At 40.1% G+C, this 17,563-nt stretch overlaps 1 protein-coding gene across 1 annotated transcript in view; it reads right to left on the bottom strand.

Annotated features, from left to right (window-relative positions):
• The window catches only part of LOC140948164 (intermembrane lipid transfer protein VPS13D-like), a 142,362-nt gene that overhangs the window by 105,501 nt on the left and 19,298 nt on the right, over positions 1-17,563 (bottom strand). The window contains exons 3-7 of the mRNA XM_073397390.1: positions 16,833-16,910; positions 14,981-15,082; positions 13,619-13,735; positions 10,473-10,598; positions 8,001-8,051 (exon numbers count right to left, since the gene is read on the bottom strand). Coding sequence (XP_073253491.1) covers positions 8,001-8,051; positions 10,473-10,598; positions 13,619-13,735; positions 14,981-15,082; positions 16,833-16,910 — 474 coding nt within the window. The remainder of the gene's footprint in view (positions 1-8,000; positions 8,052-10,472; positions 10,599-13,618; positions 13,736-14,980; positions 15,083-16,832; positions 16,911-17,563) is intronic.

Here is a 17,563-nt window from a genome sequence, read left to right as displayed (position 1 = left end):
CTTGTTAAAGATGTAGACGATGAGGAACACGATGATGATGATGATGATGACGAGGAAAAGAAGCTACCACCTCTCGTGGTGTTTGCTGACATGGAATGTTTGATAGAACCCACAAAGGAGGGAAAGCAGTTATTCATAGCAGATTTGATTCGATACGCTACTGAAGAAGATCCACACAAGGTTTCTCATGCCTTTAGTGGCGAAACCTGCATTCAAAAGTTTATTGACGCGATGAATCAACTAACAGAAGTGGGAGACAAACAGCGTGATTTATTTAAAATTTTTCACAACCTCAAGGGTTTTGATAGCACCTTTATCATCGAGGAACTTTACCGTCATGGTATTAAGGTCAAAAACCAGCTGACGACAGGCGCCAAAACCTTGAAGTTCCATTAGTGGTATCTGAACGCCATGATTACCTTCAAAGATTCACTTTGTTTTCTCCCAATGCCACTGGCCGAGTTGCCTGAAACATTCAATTTCGTTGAGCTTCATAAAGGTTTCTTTCCGCATGCGTTCCATACAAGAGAGAGTTTAACTTACAGGGGTCGTCTACCGGCAAGACACTATTTTCAGCCACAAGCAATGAAGCAAAAGGAACGAAAAGAGTTTGACACTTGGTACGCGACTGAATTGGCAAGAAATGAAGAATATGTCCTCTGGGAGGAGTGAAACAAGTACTGCCATTCTGATGTAATGGTCTTGAAAGCTGCCTGTCTAAAGTTTATACAAGAATTTAAAGAGGAAGCAGGGTTTAATCCTATAGAAAAATGTGCCACCATTGCTTCTGCATGCAATTTATTCTGGCGAAGAGATCTTATCCCCGAGGATACCATTGCCATAGAACCATTGAATGGCTGGTGTGGTGCTAATGTGAATCAAAGTACAGCAGCACTAGAATGGTTACGTTTTGAAGATTTTAAACTAGGAGGAAATGAACTACGCCATGTCCGCAACGGGGAAGAGCAAAAGATGATCACATAAGGCGAGGCCCTGTTTGTCGATGGCTATGACGAAACTACCAAAACGGTCTATGAATTTCATGATTGCTTTTATCATGGTTGTGTTAAATGTTTCCCAAACCATCGCTACAGGAAACACAATTGTCATCAAGATCGTACCATCTCATAACTCTATGAAGCCACCAGTAAAAAGACACAGCAGTTACGTCAAGCAGGCTATACGGTGATTGAGAAATTGGAGCATGATTTTGAGATTGAGAAGAAGACATACCCCACTCTCATGGAATTTTTGAAGACCTTTCAGCTGTCTGAGCCATTGAACCCTAGAGATAGCTTCTTTGGTGGTAGAGCCAATGGAGTGCGTTTACATTGTGTTGCAGCAGCGAGAGAAGAAATTCGCTATGTAGACATCAATTCGCTTTACCCGTACGTCAACAAAACAAAAAACGTATCCAGTGGGTCACCCCGAGATTTTGGTCAATCCAACAAATCAAGATATTGTCAGCTACTTTGGCATAGCAAAAGTCAAGATTCTCCCACCACCCCATTTGTATCATCCAGTACTCCCCGTCCACATTGGTGGAAAACTCATGTTTCCCCTATGTACACAATGTGTAAAGGAAGAATTGGAAAAACAATGGTTGACTGGTACAGCGGTTTGCACCCACACTGCGGAGGAACGCTGTATAACGGGCACTTGGTGCACATCCGAGTTGCAGAAAGCTGTAGACCTTGGTTACAAGATCCTAAAATTCACGAGGTGTGGCATTTTTCTGAAAATCAGCGCAAAGATGACTTGTTTGCAGACTATGTAAATAAATGGCTCAAAAATAAAACTGAAGCATCGGGTTGGCACAAGAATTGTACCACAGAGGCAGCAAAGTCAGAGTACATCAATGCTTACTATGACCGTGAAGGGGTTCAGCTAGAGCCTGCAAAAGTGGCCAAAAACGGGGGACGGAAACAAGTGGCGAAACTATGCTCAACAGGTAATTAAAATTAGAATGAAAAGATAGGAAAAGAATCATTGTTTGATTTTTTTCCCTCTTTGTATTTTCAGCTTCTGGGGCAAATTCGGCGAGAAACCCAACAAGACTCAAACCTTTACCGTCACAAGTCCTGCAGAGCTATATGCAATAATAGAAGATGCTGGTAAAAACATTCACGACATACGAATAGCACTGATGATATAGTAGAAATTGATGTCAGTAAAGCTGTAGAAGAGGTCATTCCAAGCAATAAAACCAACATTTTTATCGCAAGTTTTACCACGTCATGGACTCGCTTAGAGTTGTACAAGTATTTGGAACAGTTGAAGGATCAGGTTCTATACAGACAGCATCATTTATCTTTGGCGTAACGGTTTACCTGCAGTAGAGACGGGTCCGTTTTTGGGTCAGATGAAAGACGAAACCGCTGGCGTACCCATACAGGAGTTTGCGACAGGGGGTCCAAAAAATTACACTTACATGCTACAAAATGGTGAAACAGAATGTAAAATTCGCGGTTTTACTCAGGATGAGCAGGGTAGGGCTCTGTTGAATTTTTATTCCATGAAAAGTCACATTTTAGCAGCGATCAAAAACCCTGGGAATGCACCACAACCTATTGCGGTACCTGTAAGCGTGAATATGGACACCAATAGGACAACCAAGAAAATCTGTCTAACCCCTTAAGTCAAGAATTTTCGCCTTGTCTTTGAAAAGCGGGTGATTCAAACAAAGAATTGTAGCAGCAAACCTTATGGTTATGATTGGATAGGCCAACACACTTGAACTAGGCCTCCTAAGGCTTTTTAAGTTAGCTTTTTTGCCTAGAGATTTGTACGCTAGGTTATTGATTCACTAAACGTGTGTAAGGATTATTTCTGTGTGATTGATTTACCTGACTACTTATCTCTTAAACAAAGCTAGATTGCCCTAACCCCACTCCCTTGCCCTAAAAACACTCTCTTCCCCTAACCCCTCCCCTCCCAATCTAACAGAGATTGCGTGGTTCTGGATCCTAGCGAGAGAGGGAACTTGCTGACTCAGCGTTTTTCAGGCATAATAAGTAGAATTATTTTAGCGAACGTGTTAAACAGCAGTCACAATGTAAACAGTATCTATGCAAGATTTGGAACAATTTTCTTACCGGCAAGACAAACTTCTGACTAGCTCTCACTCCTAAGATTTTTACAAACCTGTGATTTCTGTGGAGTTAACAGAATTAGCGGATTGTGTGGTAACTAACAACGATTCGGTGGTGGAAATTCAATTGGATTTGTGTATTCAACAACTACGTGTCCCTGCTTGGCATGGAAGTTTGTTGATGTCTATGAACGATGCTTTATTACGAGCACTTCAACGTTGGATTACACGTCATGGGTACCCGATGAAATCACAGTGTTATGTTTCATTGCAAGCAGTCGAACCGTTACCTCTGCCTTTAACAAGATGTCTTGGGGTGTTGACAAATATTCCCATGTTTGCATTCTTTCTTTGGACGTGTAACTTAGCACGCACCATGTTAGCCCTCTTTGTTAAGTTATAGCTGGTTGATGACACAATTACAAGCACCGTGTATGGAATTTAAATTAGTTATCATACTGATCCACGACAACAATGGCGAATGACGTCATCATGTAATTAACGGACACAACAATAGATTGACGCCATTCGATTAATCCATGACAAAAAAAGCCGTTGACGTCATTGGATGTAAATACAAAAGACTCGTCCAGACCTGCCCAGTGAACGTGATGGTAACAAACAATACATTACCCAAGCATACAGAAAATCTCTGGGGATTACTTTTGAGTATAAGTGCTAGGCAGTTTTCCCTTTTCAACTCACTACGTCTTTGTGCTAATAACGACGATGCGAAAGATAACGTATCCTAGACCTTGTCCCACTTGTAAGAAGAGTTTTAGCAAAGGCCATTTCTTTCAGCATAAAAAGAGATGCGGTACAACAGAAAATCGAGTAAAATGCCCAGAGTGTTACTTAACTTTTGGATACAAACACGTTTTGTTACGACATGTAAGACAGAAACATTCCAACAACCCATTGCGTTTTCCATGTATGATTTGCGATTAGGTAATGACATCTGCTCAAAGCTTGACCCTACACGTGAGGACTGCTCATACATGTACTGCAATGCCACGTTTACAAGACAAGATCACATGCGTCGTGTGCATGGACGTATTTGTAGAGAGCGAGAGGTAAATTTGTATCTTCATTTGCAACATTTAAGTGAAGAGAAGAACTTCAAGAACGAGTGGCAATTTGTGGAATCCAGACCCATTAAACACAGCGAGCATAACGTCTGCCCTTGTGGTCAAACACACATAGAATCTTACTTTTTTATAGAAAACAAATGGAAAGGGAATCACACCTTCGTGGGCTCAGATTGTGTAACAAACGTGGATCCCAAAGCAGCAGCTGTGATTGGCTATTTCAAGCATATTCTAGAAAACACAGCGTAAGGGACATACAAGGGGCAAGATGAGAGGGGATTACAGCGATTCGCAGTTCACACAAACACTACGTTAGTACATCGCCTGCACGTAGTGGGACATTTACACCCACAAGTAACAAGAAACCCAGAGAGCGAATGGGAAGTAGTGGTTGTCTACCCTGAAGCAGAGACTTTGATTTTAGGTAAAACATATTCTCTGAAGTTGAAGGCCAAGTATAAACAAGGGCAGCTTACTTTCACAGCATTAAATTGTAATTTCACTAGGTACGTCATTTGCTATATAAGGTAAATAAATCACACATTGTTTATACATTTCAACTGACTGTGTTTTATTCACTGACTGTTTCTAATTTACTACAAAGTTGGGTATATTTGACTGCAAGTCTGCGGGCCCTTGCTGGAGTTGAGCCACAGTAGGTTTCTTGGGTTTTTTAGGGGCCTTGAGCTGCTGCCGGTCTCCTTGACGTTGATCTTTGAGCGCTTGATAGCTGTCTTGATCTCTTCTTCTTGAATCATTTCATCTAAAATCACACTTTGCACTTGATCACAGGCAGCATTGACGATAGCTTGAGCTTCGGGTGAAGTCATTTTTGGGTAAGGTTTTATAGATTTCATTCTTTGCGGAAACGTGCCATTCTTGAGATGTTTTCTGAACCTTTTAATGGCATACTCTCGATACTTGATTCTAGCTTTGATCGTCATCAGTTTTTGTCGATAACTCTTCAACCTGGTCTTGGCAGGCATTGTTTTTTCGGTTGGTTCATTACCAGTCTCGGTAGAAAGTGCTTCTACAGAACCACCCATAACGGACATGTTACTTCTAGGCAATCGGACGTGCAACTAATAATGAAAGACAAAAATCCGTTCTATTTATAGCCTGAGGTGAGGTCTAAGGTATAAGAGAAAGGCGAGTGCTATTCTGTCTATCATTTATCACAAATCACCATGTGGATAGGAGGGTATGACGACTGGACTCCCGCGGAACAGCGTGAATGGGACAGAGGTCTAGAGGAAATGCAGGCAGAACGTGAGCAAAGAGAACGTGAGGCTAAGAACGAGGATAAACTCTCCTGGATGGAATTGGCTCTGGATTATCCAAAGTTTAAAGCCACTTACACCAAACTTGGAGACAGATTTGTATGCGGTAGATCTAAAACGACAGACACCTAGCAAACAGGGGGTTCGCAACTTAGTTTTTGATGTCGTCTACCCATTGTATCAAGGCCTAAATGCCATCATTGAAAGGAGAAAAACACCCCAGACCTCTCTCATCAAAATAGAAGCCTCCTCCAGAGAACATGTTGAGGTGACCTACTTGTGTAAATGTACCCCTGACCAATGGTCTTATAACATCATGGACGAAATCTCAGAAGCCTTAGCTGACCAACTAACCATGAAACAAAACCTGGATCAAGGACTGCTGATGAAGATTTCTTTCTATGAGGAGTAAAAAAGAATGCAGTAAAACTCTGCCAGTTAATTTCGTTACGTGTTGAAAAAGTCTGCAACATATTTTGTAACGTGCGGAAAAAGTCTGCAAATAAAATTGGAATAAAATGTGTGTCACTATCGTAAAGTTCTAAGCAGTGTAAAGTCATCGTAGTTTTATCGTTTATCGTGGTTTCATCGGCCTACATCGACTTACATCGGCCTACATCGGCCTATACCGGCCCCATCGTCCTATACCGGCCTACATCGTCTTATACCGGCCTACATCGACCCGATTACTATAAATAGACAACGAGCACTCTTGTTTTACGATCATTTTGTGTTAAGTTTTCATTGCGTTAACATGCCTTACAAGTTCAGACGCATATGTCCTATTTGTTATAGACAGGATTTGCTTTACTTAGTCGATCATTTACGTCAAGTGCATAAGTTATCGAGTGAGGAACGACAACCGCTATTAATGGCAGCGTTATTTTCTCATCAATTGACTCCCTCGTTTTCACCAAGAGTTCACCCTCAAGGGCTGTATACACATCCAATTTTACAAGGACTGCCACATTATCCTATGAGCATGAACCCACAGTTACAGCAACCCAGTGGGCATCAAGGTACTAAACAGCAACCACGAAAAGTAGCCAAGATCGAAGCAAGTCCGTGTTTACAGATGACACCCTATCCGGACTTTAAGTTTAATCACATGTTCTCGATGCTTGTAGTAGGCCCTATGTGAATGCAACCGAAAAGCCTTATGGGTATCTGTGGATAGGCAATCAACCCAAAACTCCTTCAGACAAACAGGTAGTCGCAGAGGTGTTTGAAAACTTTTACAGTTATCCCAAGATAACCACGGGTTCTAAACCCGCAAAGAACGAACCGCAGTTAGAGGCGAAAATTCAGAATCCAAGCGAATTGCCTCTACAATCTAAGCATTCACGAAAGCGCAAAGTAGAGCGGCAGACACAAGGGGCTAAACGCAACAGACCTACAAAAATACGGAAGAAACATCCTGTGGCAAAACACGTTAAACGAACACAGCGAAAACAACAGGGAAAGACAGGCTATACATCTACATTAAAACTCTCACCGGACAGAGACAGCGGAAATGAGAAACGTGTGAACTGGAACCCATTTATTTAACGCAACATCAGGTAAATGCGATGGCTAAACGAGCTGTTAAGGCAGGGGGAAGCAGCTACGGTCCTAATTAAGATGGTGTACGAATAACACTGCTTGTGAGAGTTCACTTGACAGTCACAGTTTTTTAACTTTTAAATGCCATGTTTCACTGAAGCTGTAGTAGGTTAGAGGACTTGTGTAATAAAGAGTTTCCAAAACGCAGCTACGTGTTCTGTCTTGATTTATTTTGCGAATTTAATGGGATCTCTTATAGTTTGAACTTCTCAGGACGTCACGCACTGTTACACCGAGTCTAAACTTTGCAATTTTAATCACACAAGGATTTATTCGCAGTCTAAAGGCTAGCTTTTTTTTAAACGAAACGTTTATTTTACAATGATTCACTTACAGGGGCTAAGTTATCGCTAATAATACCTTTTTATAGCACTATAGAGAGCGAACATCGATCGTGAAACAATCTAGAATTGCGTGACGGCAGTCTCGCACAGTTTAACCTTGCAAACTGACCGTAAGCACTGCCCTCGACTGATTTAATCCTAAACACTACCCTCGACTGATTTAACCCTGAACACTGGACTCGACTGGTTTAACCCTAAAACACTTCCCACGTGTTATGTAGTTTGCAATGAAACTTTACTGATTAGCCCTCTACACTTCTCACAACTGAAAACACTGCCCTCGAGAGACTTAATTTACATTCAACTCGACTGGGTAGGGTTAGACAATTCGCCCAAAATTGGTTCGCCATTTTCTCCTATGTCGTCACCGCTCCGTTCGCGTCCTTAGTAACAGATGTTGCGTCCAATTTATTCCCACTATTGAGTCCTCTGTTGACCTTTACCATTCCAAAATTAGAAAGGTTTGTATGGCGACTAACCTCATTTGCATAACGTGCCGTAAACAGACTACTAATACTGCTTACATGGAACATTAAAATACAAACAGACGAACCGATCAACAGCAATTTGTAAAAAAAAACATAAAAACACTCACACTAAATCCAGCCTTTCCTTGATTTCTGTTCATCATTCTTTGAAGGGCGCTCTGAAATTGAATGAATTTTTTCCATAAATTGACGTGACTATCAACTCCTTGCTTATGTAACATTCTTAGAATATACCAAGGTGAATTTCTCCTAACGACCAGCTCTCTATGTACAACACTCACCTTAATTTATGTCCTAGCGGGGAGTCTTTACAGTCACTTTTGCGTTTCTATCAGCTTTGAAAAGCCAACGATATGGAAACTGATACACTAACAGTCTAACTACATCTCACACACTTTGTTTTGTTCATATTTTGCTCTGAACGTTTGGCTGAAGTCTGATTCAGACATATCTAGTGTTTATCGTTAATATTACAATAAGCATTATTGAAAGAAAAGTGTTCCTCCCTGTGTCATCAAAAAGTGGAGGAGGACAAAGGGGTGGGAGCCAAAAAATAGGGGGTGGGAGGGGTACGAGGGGCGGGGGAGGAAAGCGAGGGAGGCGAAAGTCCTGAAGAGCGTGGGAAGCAGGAGAAATAGGGGGGATTATGCAACAATGCCTAGTTAATTAATCATCTTTTGCAACCGACAAAAGGCTAAAGGGAGGAGGGGGTGGGATCCGGAAATGCAATTTACAGGAAGTGAGATTTTTGGCGCTCTCCCCTCCCTACTGGGAGTGTATGTAGATTGCCATCTTAACTTTAACGAACATGTCACTAAAACTGCCTCTGACTGCATGTTTAAGCTAACGAAAGTGAATAGGATAAAGCCTCTCTTGGATAAAAAAAAAAAAAACATTTATTTATCTTATAAATGCTTTCGTCTTCAGCAAATTTTTTTATTGTTCGACGGTATGGAGTAGCAGGAGCAAGAAGAACGTTAGAAAACCTCAGCTAGTTCAGAACTATGCCTGCAAGATCATAGCTGGTTTAAGAAAGTACGATCATGTTTCAGAAGTCCTGAAGTCCCTTAAATGGCTTAACGTAAGGGATAAACTGCTTTTTAACGACCTAGTGATGGTGTACAAATGCTTAAAAAACCTAACACCTGGTTACCTTCAAGGACGCTTTCAATATCGCGCAAAAACTCACTAAAGAGTCACTAGACAGAATAATGACCTTACGTTGCCTCAGTATAGGCTGGCCATGCACTGGCCAAAAGACTTTCACCTAACGAGGGGCAAAACTGTACAATAGTATAGTTAAAGTTATAAGAGACACGGGAAATCTTAATTTCTCGACTTTTAAGAAATTTTTTCTTAGTCTTAATCTTAATTTCTTCATTTAGTTGAATGTCTGGTTCTATCTCGCCTAGACTTTAATGATATAATCTTCTATCCAATTACTGATTGCCTTTTAAAAAGGTTAAAGCGCATCCAGTTTGCGGCAGCCACTTTTGTTTTTGGACGCTATGTGAACAATATTGACTCCATTCTTAAGTAAGGCTGGTTGCCTATGAAAGAACGTAGAGAATGGAACGTTCTAAAGGCCGCGCACAAAGCTACATACTCTCATGATTGGCCAAGAAACCTTCAGCTTGAGCAAGTAAGACATGCTAGAAATTTACGGTCATCAAGTACCATAAATCTAGTTATTCCCCACGCCTCGGACACTTTTCAGTATAGTGCGGCAGCCCTCTTCAATTCTCTGCCATCTAATGTTAAATGTTGTGATAATTTTAAATCCTTCAGTAAGCAAACATTATGTGTTTTAAGGGAGCGCTGCCGGAAATAGGGCGGAATGATTTCTTGCCTAGTTTTAGATAATGTATGTATATATTGTATAATTACATTTTACTGTTTATTACCTAGCTTTTTACACATTCATAATTCAGATTTATGTTAATTTCCTCATTTTACTTTTATATCAGGCGAAGAGCCATACCATGGATGTACTGATATTAAACCGTTATTATTATTATTATTATTATTATTATTATTACTTTTTTAAAAGGAGAATTTTTAAATATAAATGTAAATAGTTTTTAAAATTAATGTTTTATTATTATAATTTTTATTTATAGAAATTCGTTATTTTATCATCGAAATGTAAATAGTTTTCTAGTTTATTTTATTTTATTTAAATTCGTGTATGTGTGGCGGAAGAGCCCCCAAGGGGGAGCTATGCAATAAAGTATGTATGTATGTATGTATGTATGTATGTATGTATGTATGTATGTATGTATGTATGTATGTATGTATGTATGAATGTAGTCCAGTGCCTGCTCTCTCACACATACAGTGACAAACACTCATGACGACCATCTGTCTATAACAACTACTCATCTCTGTACTCAGACGGTGGTGGTTGTAGGTTTAAATGTAATTATAAAGGAAGTTATAGCCTGTGAGCAAGCTCTCCATTTGGGGGATAACCTGAAATATAGACGCGCAAGAGGCACGCGAGAGGAGACGCGAAAGGAGGAGGAAAGGGAGAGAAAGGAGAGCTTGCTCGCAGGTTAAGGAAGTTAACTCTGCATTACCTCAAGATCTCGTGATGGTAAGTCACCAACCACAGTAACATCAGTGTCCCAGTAAATTGCTATGTTCTGCAGCTCAATGAGTTTGTATTTAATGGCTCGCTCATTCTCAATTATCTCCTCTGGATTCTGTATAACGTAAAGCATTGTTGTAGGGAGCATTGACCTCACAAAAGAACTCAACACTTCATAATCAATGGCGGATCCAGACCTTCAGGTAATGGGGGGGCAGTCATCCAGACCCTGATATAGGGGGGGGGGGCGGTCTGAAAAAACTTTTGTTTCAGCCCTTCGGGCCTCAGTTTGGTCTCAAAATAAGAGAGGGGCCAGGTTCCCTGGGCCCCTCCCTTGGATCCGCCACTGATAATGCATTTTGTATATTGCTCATAAAAAGTTAAGTTGTATAGTCCTGACTAGAAATACACGTAGATGTTGAATATTATGCGAAACCAACCATGGTGTAATTACCCTTAATTTTACTCATTATTATTTTGAAGGAAAAAAAATGGATTGAAACTATTCAACAATTTGGTTTTCAGGTATACACTGACAGCTCGTAAAACTTCTCTTTTTCTTTTTCACGAATTTTCTTTGGTTCCCTCCTTTTTCTTCTCGTCTCTTTTTCCTCTTTTGGACATTCTGTAGGAAACATTTTCACGAAAACAATAAGAAGTGTCACCAGTGAAGATTACATGTGTAATCATTTATTCATTTATTTGTATTTAACACTGAAATATGGACAATGGGTAGAGTACGGTAGAGTACAGTACTTGGGAGGGCCGTAAAGGATCAAAAGGATCATTCAGTGGGGAGGGGGGGGGGGAGGTGTCTCCAAGGAAATCTGTGGTACAGTCCGCCTGCCAGTGTGACGTCACGTCTCGCGTCAGTAACTTTCAAAGTGGCGAGCAAAGTGTTCATCGAAGAGGCGAATAAAAATTTCGATTGTATCACGGAAATACTGTTCCGATTTCTTGGATTTGGAGATTTTAAGGTCTCCATTGTCATAGAAATTTAGACTTAAGTATTTTTTTTGGAATGAGACGTCCAGTGGAGTAATGAATTTATATCGTCGAGCAAATTTTACGGGCAATTATACCGACAAGTCACACTTTTGAGGGCCAGTGCACAGCTAGATTGAGGAGTTTAGACACAGCAATAGGAGGTTCATCAAAGGATGTATTATACTTTACATTGTGCGTGTTTTCAGCTCTTCAAAGCTTGTGGAACCCCATATCATTCCTCTGAAAGTTCGCTTAGCTGTAGCGTTGAAAGAGAAACCTAAATAACAGGTATTTGTGAGAGACCGTGAGTATTGAATCTTTTTGCTTTACCGCACTTTAATACTGCATTGGGTATACACCTGTAATCCTGTAATTAAATCCCGAAAAGCAGTAAAAGGTTTCGTTTCTTTTTTGGGGGCAACTGACCAAGTGGAGATTTTAGGGTAATAATATTGATCATTAAGACGATGTACAAAGGCACTGGTTTAACTTCGCCAGTGGGTCACTGGTGGGTGTTGGGTGTAAATTAGTACAGTTTGTGGTGTACTGTGTGTTGTTTGTCATGATGTCAACTAACATTGAAATTAATTCAGCTGTTTCAGAGGAGGGACATGTCTTGACATCTTCTGTTTTTTTTTTTCTGGTCGTAAGCTTGGCCAGTATGCAGATCAAGAGCTTTTGAAATCCCTTTTCCAAAATAAAACTACGGACTTAAGCTTAAAATATATATTGATCCAAGTGCATGACCAGCACGGTCAGCATAAAGAAAAAAAGGCCAAAAGGAAAAATGGTGTTTAAAAAAAGAGACCAAACAGAAAAAAAAAACCGGTACAAAGAAACAAGGAACAGCTTCGCCGGCAGTCGAACCCGGTTTATCTGCACGTTCAAGCAACTACTTGACCACTGCACCACAGTGACACACATGAATTGAAATATTAATTTTGTCATATCAAAACAATTTTTCTCTGCCATGGACGCTGTTTGAAGCCGGTGGAGCTGTATTTATCATGAATTGAAATATATATTTGAGAAAAACTAGCTTAAGCGCGTATTTCAAAGCTATTTCGCATTATTTCGGGTTCAGCGGCCCGACTCGATGTAGATAATCGATCGAACTAGCTTTTGGTCGAGAATGAGGAGATCAACAGAGGCCCACACTCGAAAGGAATGATATGAAGTTAGGCCCATTTAATTAACAGAAGAATAGATTAGATATAGACATGTGTGATCTGTGAATGGAACCTCCTATTCTGGAAACTAGACCTTGCTTATTTTAGAGAAAAAAAAATTTAAGTTTTGATGACCTTGCCGGTCCCGGAAAATAGATGGCGATCTCGCAACACGGCCGGACAAGCAAGATACCAAAACGGTTTACACAAGCAGATTATAACAACACCAAAGCTCACAGACATTCGATCAAATAGGCGATATATAGCGATATTTGTTAGCTTCTTAGCTTTTCCTCGACCTCGCTCGTTCAAATAACTATCCTATCCCTTGCTAATTTGCCCTAGCTACTCAAGGCTCTTGCCCGTTACTATGTGACGTCACACTGGCAGGCGGAGTGGGTAAAGAAACTTAGGTGGAAAACAATAGAGTTACTTCCCCCCCGATCATTATACGTCTCTAGGTAACTGCCCACCTACCCCTCCCCTAAGCCAACATTTTGCCCTGAGTGAGAAGTAAGGGTCAGTTATTTAAATGGAGTTTGGCTAGTGTTTAACAAAACCCCGTTCTAAGCCATTTTCACTTTGCCGAACGCTTTTTTCTAAACACCATTTTTCGTGAACAGTTTCATTAAAGCCTATAACGTAGACTAGAAAAGCATTTGTCTTATTAAGATAACCCACTAAAGAAGAGATCTGGCCCCAGTTGTTCAAACGTTGGATAGCGCTATCCACCGGATAAATCACTATCCAGCGGATAACTATTAGGGAAACCAATTACGCTATCCGCTGGATAGTTATTTATCCGGTGGATAGCGCTATCCAACGTTTGAACAACTGGGGCCTGGAGGTTAAACGATTTCCTAAACCGCGGTCTAAGTTAGACTTGTTCAAAATAACCAACCCTAAGTGTTTATGTTGGCTTAGGGGAGGGGTAGGTGGACAGTTTCCCAGAAATGTATAATGATCCCAAAAAACTTACCCAGCTTTCATTGGTGGACTGTGCTGACAGTTTTGCGATGGTTATGCCAAAAGCAAAAGGCAGTGATTCCTTAGTAGTTGCATCTTCATAGCGAAAATGTACGTCACTAATGATAAGCTGGGGATGATAGAAAACAAGAAAGATTGCAATGGAATGAAATAGTGCTGTTTAATTTTAAGAGAGCTTTTCAATCAGGGGGTGATAAGATTTAAGATTTGCCCTTTAAGATCCAATGGTGACCAACATCAATTTTCTCCTAACAATGTAATATTATCAATAGACAACAGGGCTGTCAAAATGTTTATAAGTAGCAGGCTGGTAATAAATAGTAGGCAGCTTTGGAACTCGCCCCAAAGGCACAAGTTCTTGAGGGCCAAGGCATCTAGGGACATTTTGAAATTTAGCCTTGAAAATGCCATTTCCAGGGGGCTTTGAGAGGTATTTTCAGATGCCACGTTGTTTCGTCAGAATACATGCAAGACTGGGAACAATGCCGTCGAAATGTCGCGGGCGTTCTACAAAATCGCACGGTTTGAACGTTTCACAGATGTAAACCTATTTAAATATGCGTTCAATATCATTCAAAACTGGGAAACGAATACTTTACAAATTTCATTCGATGCTGCTTATTTTTTGTTAGCAGTTATGGTAGAAGGAGATGAAATTAGCCGGCTAAGGATGGATAACTAGCCAGCTTATTGACAGCCCCTGAGACAATCATGAGACTGGGTTAATAAGAATTAATAAAATGGTAGCCAAAGAGAAAATGCCTTGATCGTTTATCAAATTCTCTCAACTAATTCTTTGAGAAATGTATTGAGATCAGTTTGGAGAATTTGTATATGGATATTGGGGCTTAAAGGGTTAAAAAAAAAGGCTAATCAGGAATGGTCTTCTCCAATAGAGTATAAAGAACTGGGTAATTAACAATTATTCCTCAAGCCCGAATGTGCTCTGAGTCAATAGCCCACGAGGCCGAAGGCCGAATGGGCTATTAACTCAGAGGCCATGAGGGCGAGAGGAATAATTGTTTTAGTAAAATTCAAGTAGTTTGCAGGACTTGGTCACGTGACCATTCTTAAGCAAAAATTATGGGATACAGCTCTAAAAATGCCTTAGATGGATAAAGCATGAGAAAATTAGCCAGAAAGCCAATTTTGAGGAGACAGACACATAAGACTAAGTTTTATAGCTGCTGGAATGTTTGAAAAATTATAAGTCCGCGCTTTTTGCTGCTAGTGAGCTATAACATATAGCCTAGTAGTAGCTCAACCAATGACAACGCAGCATTAATAATAGACCACTATTTGGATTTTACTAATTAATAATATCGAGAGCAGAAGAATGAGCAGTGTTTCATACCTGTAGATTTTCAACAATTGTTGTAGAGAAAGATGAATACAGAGACGGCCACCAGGAGCCAGACCAGAAACCACCTGCAGCAGCATTGTTCTTTCTAGCTGCCTGTTATTAGAGAGAACAAAAATACAATTATTATTTCTCTCATATATACTATAGGTCACATTTTTAGTTGTAACATTAGTATTGGAGGAATGTTGCTAAGAGCCAGCTGCTGGCTAATTTCACGGCTAAAAAAGAGCTATTGCTAACCACTAGCTAAAATTGCTCTGGAAAACAAACTTTAAAACTGAGGGTAACTTGAAGATGCAGTTAAGTAAAAAAGCCGGCATGACTAACAAAAAAGCCTGCTTATCTTTTCCTTAGTTATATCTCTGGTAATTGCAAAATGATTGATCAGAGGCTAATGGTAAAACCAACAATGTGTACACAATAGTGTAGAGGTACACTTAATCCACGTTTGACTGTATACAGTATACATTTCATGATCACTTTAAAGGCATGAATACTAATGTATGTAATTTCTCTTCTATCTTACCTATCAGTTCACTGATTCTGACTTCTAGAAAATGGCTGCCTCTCAAAGTGTTTTCTCCCCCAGTGATTATGACAATGCAGCGTGCAAAGAAACTACTGCCCGATAGCCCGGGGCTAGTGGATTTTGCTTTCGGGCTAGCAAATTCTGTTCCTAAGGTGATTCCTTAGTAAAAGAACCTAATTTAGATTGTAGATGAAACTTGGTACACTGATGTAACAAGTCAAGAAGATGATAAAAAAGTAATAAAAAGTGCGGGTCACCGTGCTCGTTTTGACGTCACAATGCTGACAAATAGGGCTATTTAGGACCTTTTGGCAAAAACCCCGCGCAGCCCAAAACTAGACAAAAAGGAGAGATTTTTTCGATGATGCATGTGGTATCGCACAGAATTTGACTTTAATGTATTGTTTATCGACTTACGCACCAGAAAAATGCCTTTTAATGCCCTTGTTTTTACTTTACGTTCCAAAGTAGAATTATATTGAACACGCGCTATTCGATCCGTGATAGCTCAATCCGAACAATTAAGTAAAATTGCCAAAAAACTGAACATAGATTTGTGCCAACTTTTTCTCATCGAAGGGAAGCACTGTTTTTATTAAAATCATAAAATAAAAAATAGGGGTCACCGTACTCGTTTTTGCGGTAGAGTTGCAGGAACTGCTCACCAAATACATTTTCTCCGATTTTTTAGAGAGTACTTGGGCGAGTTTCAAAATAGAATGTATGTGAAAAGGGGGAGAAATTATTAATCCTTTTATACAGAATTTACATCGAGTTATCACATTTAGGACACAATGTGATGAAGAAAGCGTTGAAATGAAAATCAAAGTAAGTAAGCACAAGTTAAACATTCACTATCGAGGTTCTCCGTGAGGAAGTCGAACTCAGCAACACGTGTACTGCTTACGTTATGCACATTCCCAACACCTTGAGTCTCACCTGGGCAAGAAACAACCGCAAGCAAAAATTCCAATAGCGTTCCTCTTCAGTCAACTTCATTTTAATAATGTTACTTCACATGCTCTTTTTTACGGCGGCCATCTTGTTATGCGCAGTAAGAGATGCGTAGTGCAAAACCAGGGAATCACCTTAACTTGCCCGACGGGCAAGTGAAGCTTTTTGAGGAATTCAAATTACACAAGAACTGTGAAATCAATCTGCTCATCAAAACGTTTCTGGGGCTAGTTTAAATGATGCTCGGGCAAGTAAATGCTAACTTCAGCTTGCCCGAATGGCAAGCTGTAAAAATGACTTTCTTTGCACCTTGAATATAATGTGATAGCTATAAGTCAAAAGACACTGTCCAATACTTACGAGCCACTGAGCCTCCAAAGCATCTAAACGTTTCTGCTTTCGAACTCTTTCCCTCTCCTTTTCTTCTTCTTCATTGTACTAAAAATTAGTTTAAAAAATACAATCATGTAAATTAAGATAAATTCTCATAATTAAGTAGGTTGAGTGTGATCGCCCGGGTGAATGTAGTCCTCAATAAGACTTTTGTCAATGACAGTGACTGACATTCTGACAACCTGTGCGGTAGTCAAACTTCAGAGTCAAAGTGAATTGCATCACGTTAGTTGATGGTATTAAACTCTGGTTATTGACCTGATTGGTCACTTAAGTTACAATGTTATTGGTGGCCTGTCAGTTAAGACGTGATGTTATTGGCTATGAAGACTCATAATGTCACTGGTGAGTTCCGATCTGCCTATTGGGATACAGCTCTAAAAATGCATTAAATGGAAAGAGCACAAGAAAATTAGCCAGAAGGCCAATTTTGAGGAGACCGAGACTGAGACTCGAGACTCGGGAAAATTCTAAGGATTTGTATGGAAAAAATCGCTGGACCGCACGCCATACGTCCCAGCCACTTTTTTCATACAAATCCTTATAATTTTTCAATCATTCAAGCAGCTATAAAATCTTAGTCTTACGTGTCAGTCTCCTCAAAATTGGCCTTCTAGCTAATTTTCTCATGCTTTTTCCATCTAAGGCATTTTTAGAGCTGTATCCCATAATGTTTGCTTAAGAATGGTCAAGTGACC

This window comes from Porites lutea, chromosome 1 (assembly GCF_958299795.1).
Source record: "Porites lutea chromosome 1, jaPorLute2.1, whole genome shotgun sequence".
NCBI classification, from domain to species: Eukaryota; Metazoa; Cnidaria; class Anthozoa; order Scleractinia; family Poritidae; genus Porites; species Porites lutea.
The sequence above is the reverse complement of the archived record's forward strand: the minus strand, read 5'-3'. Positions and strand labels throughout refer to the sequence as shown.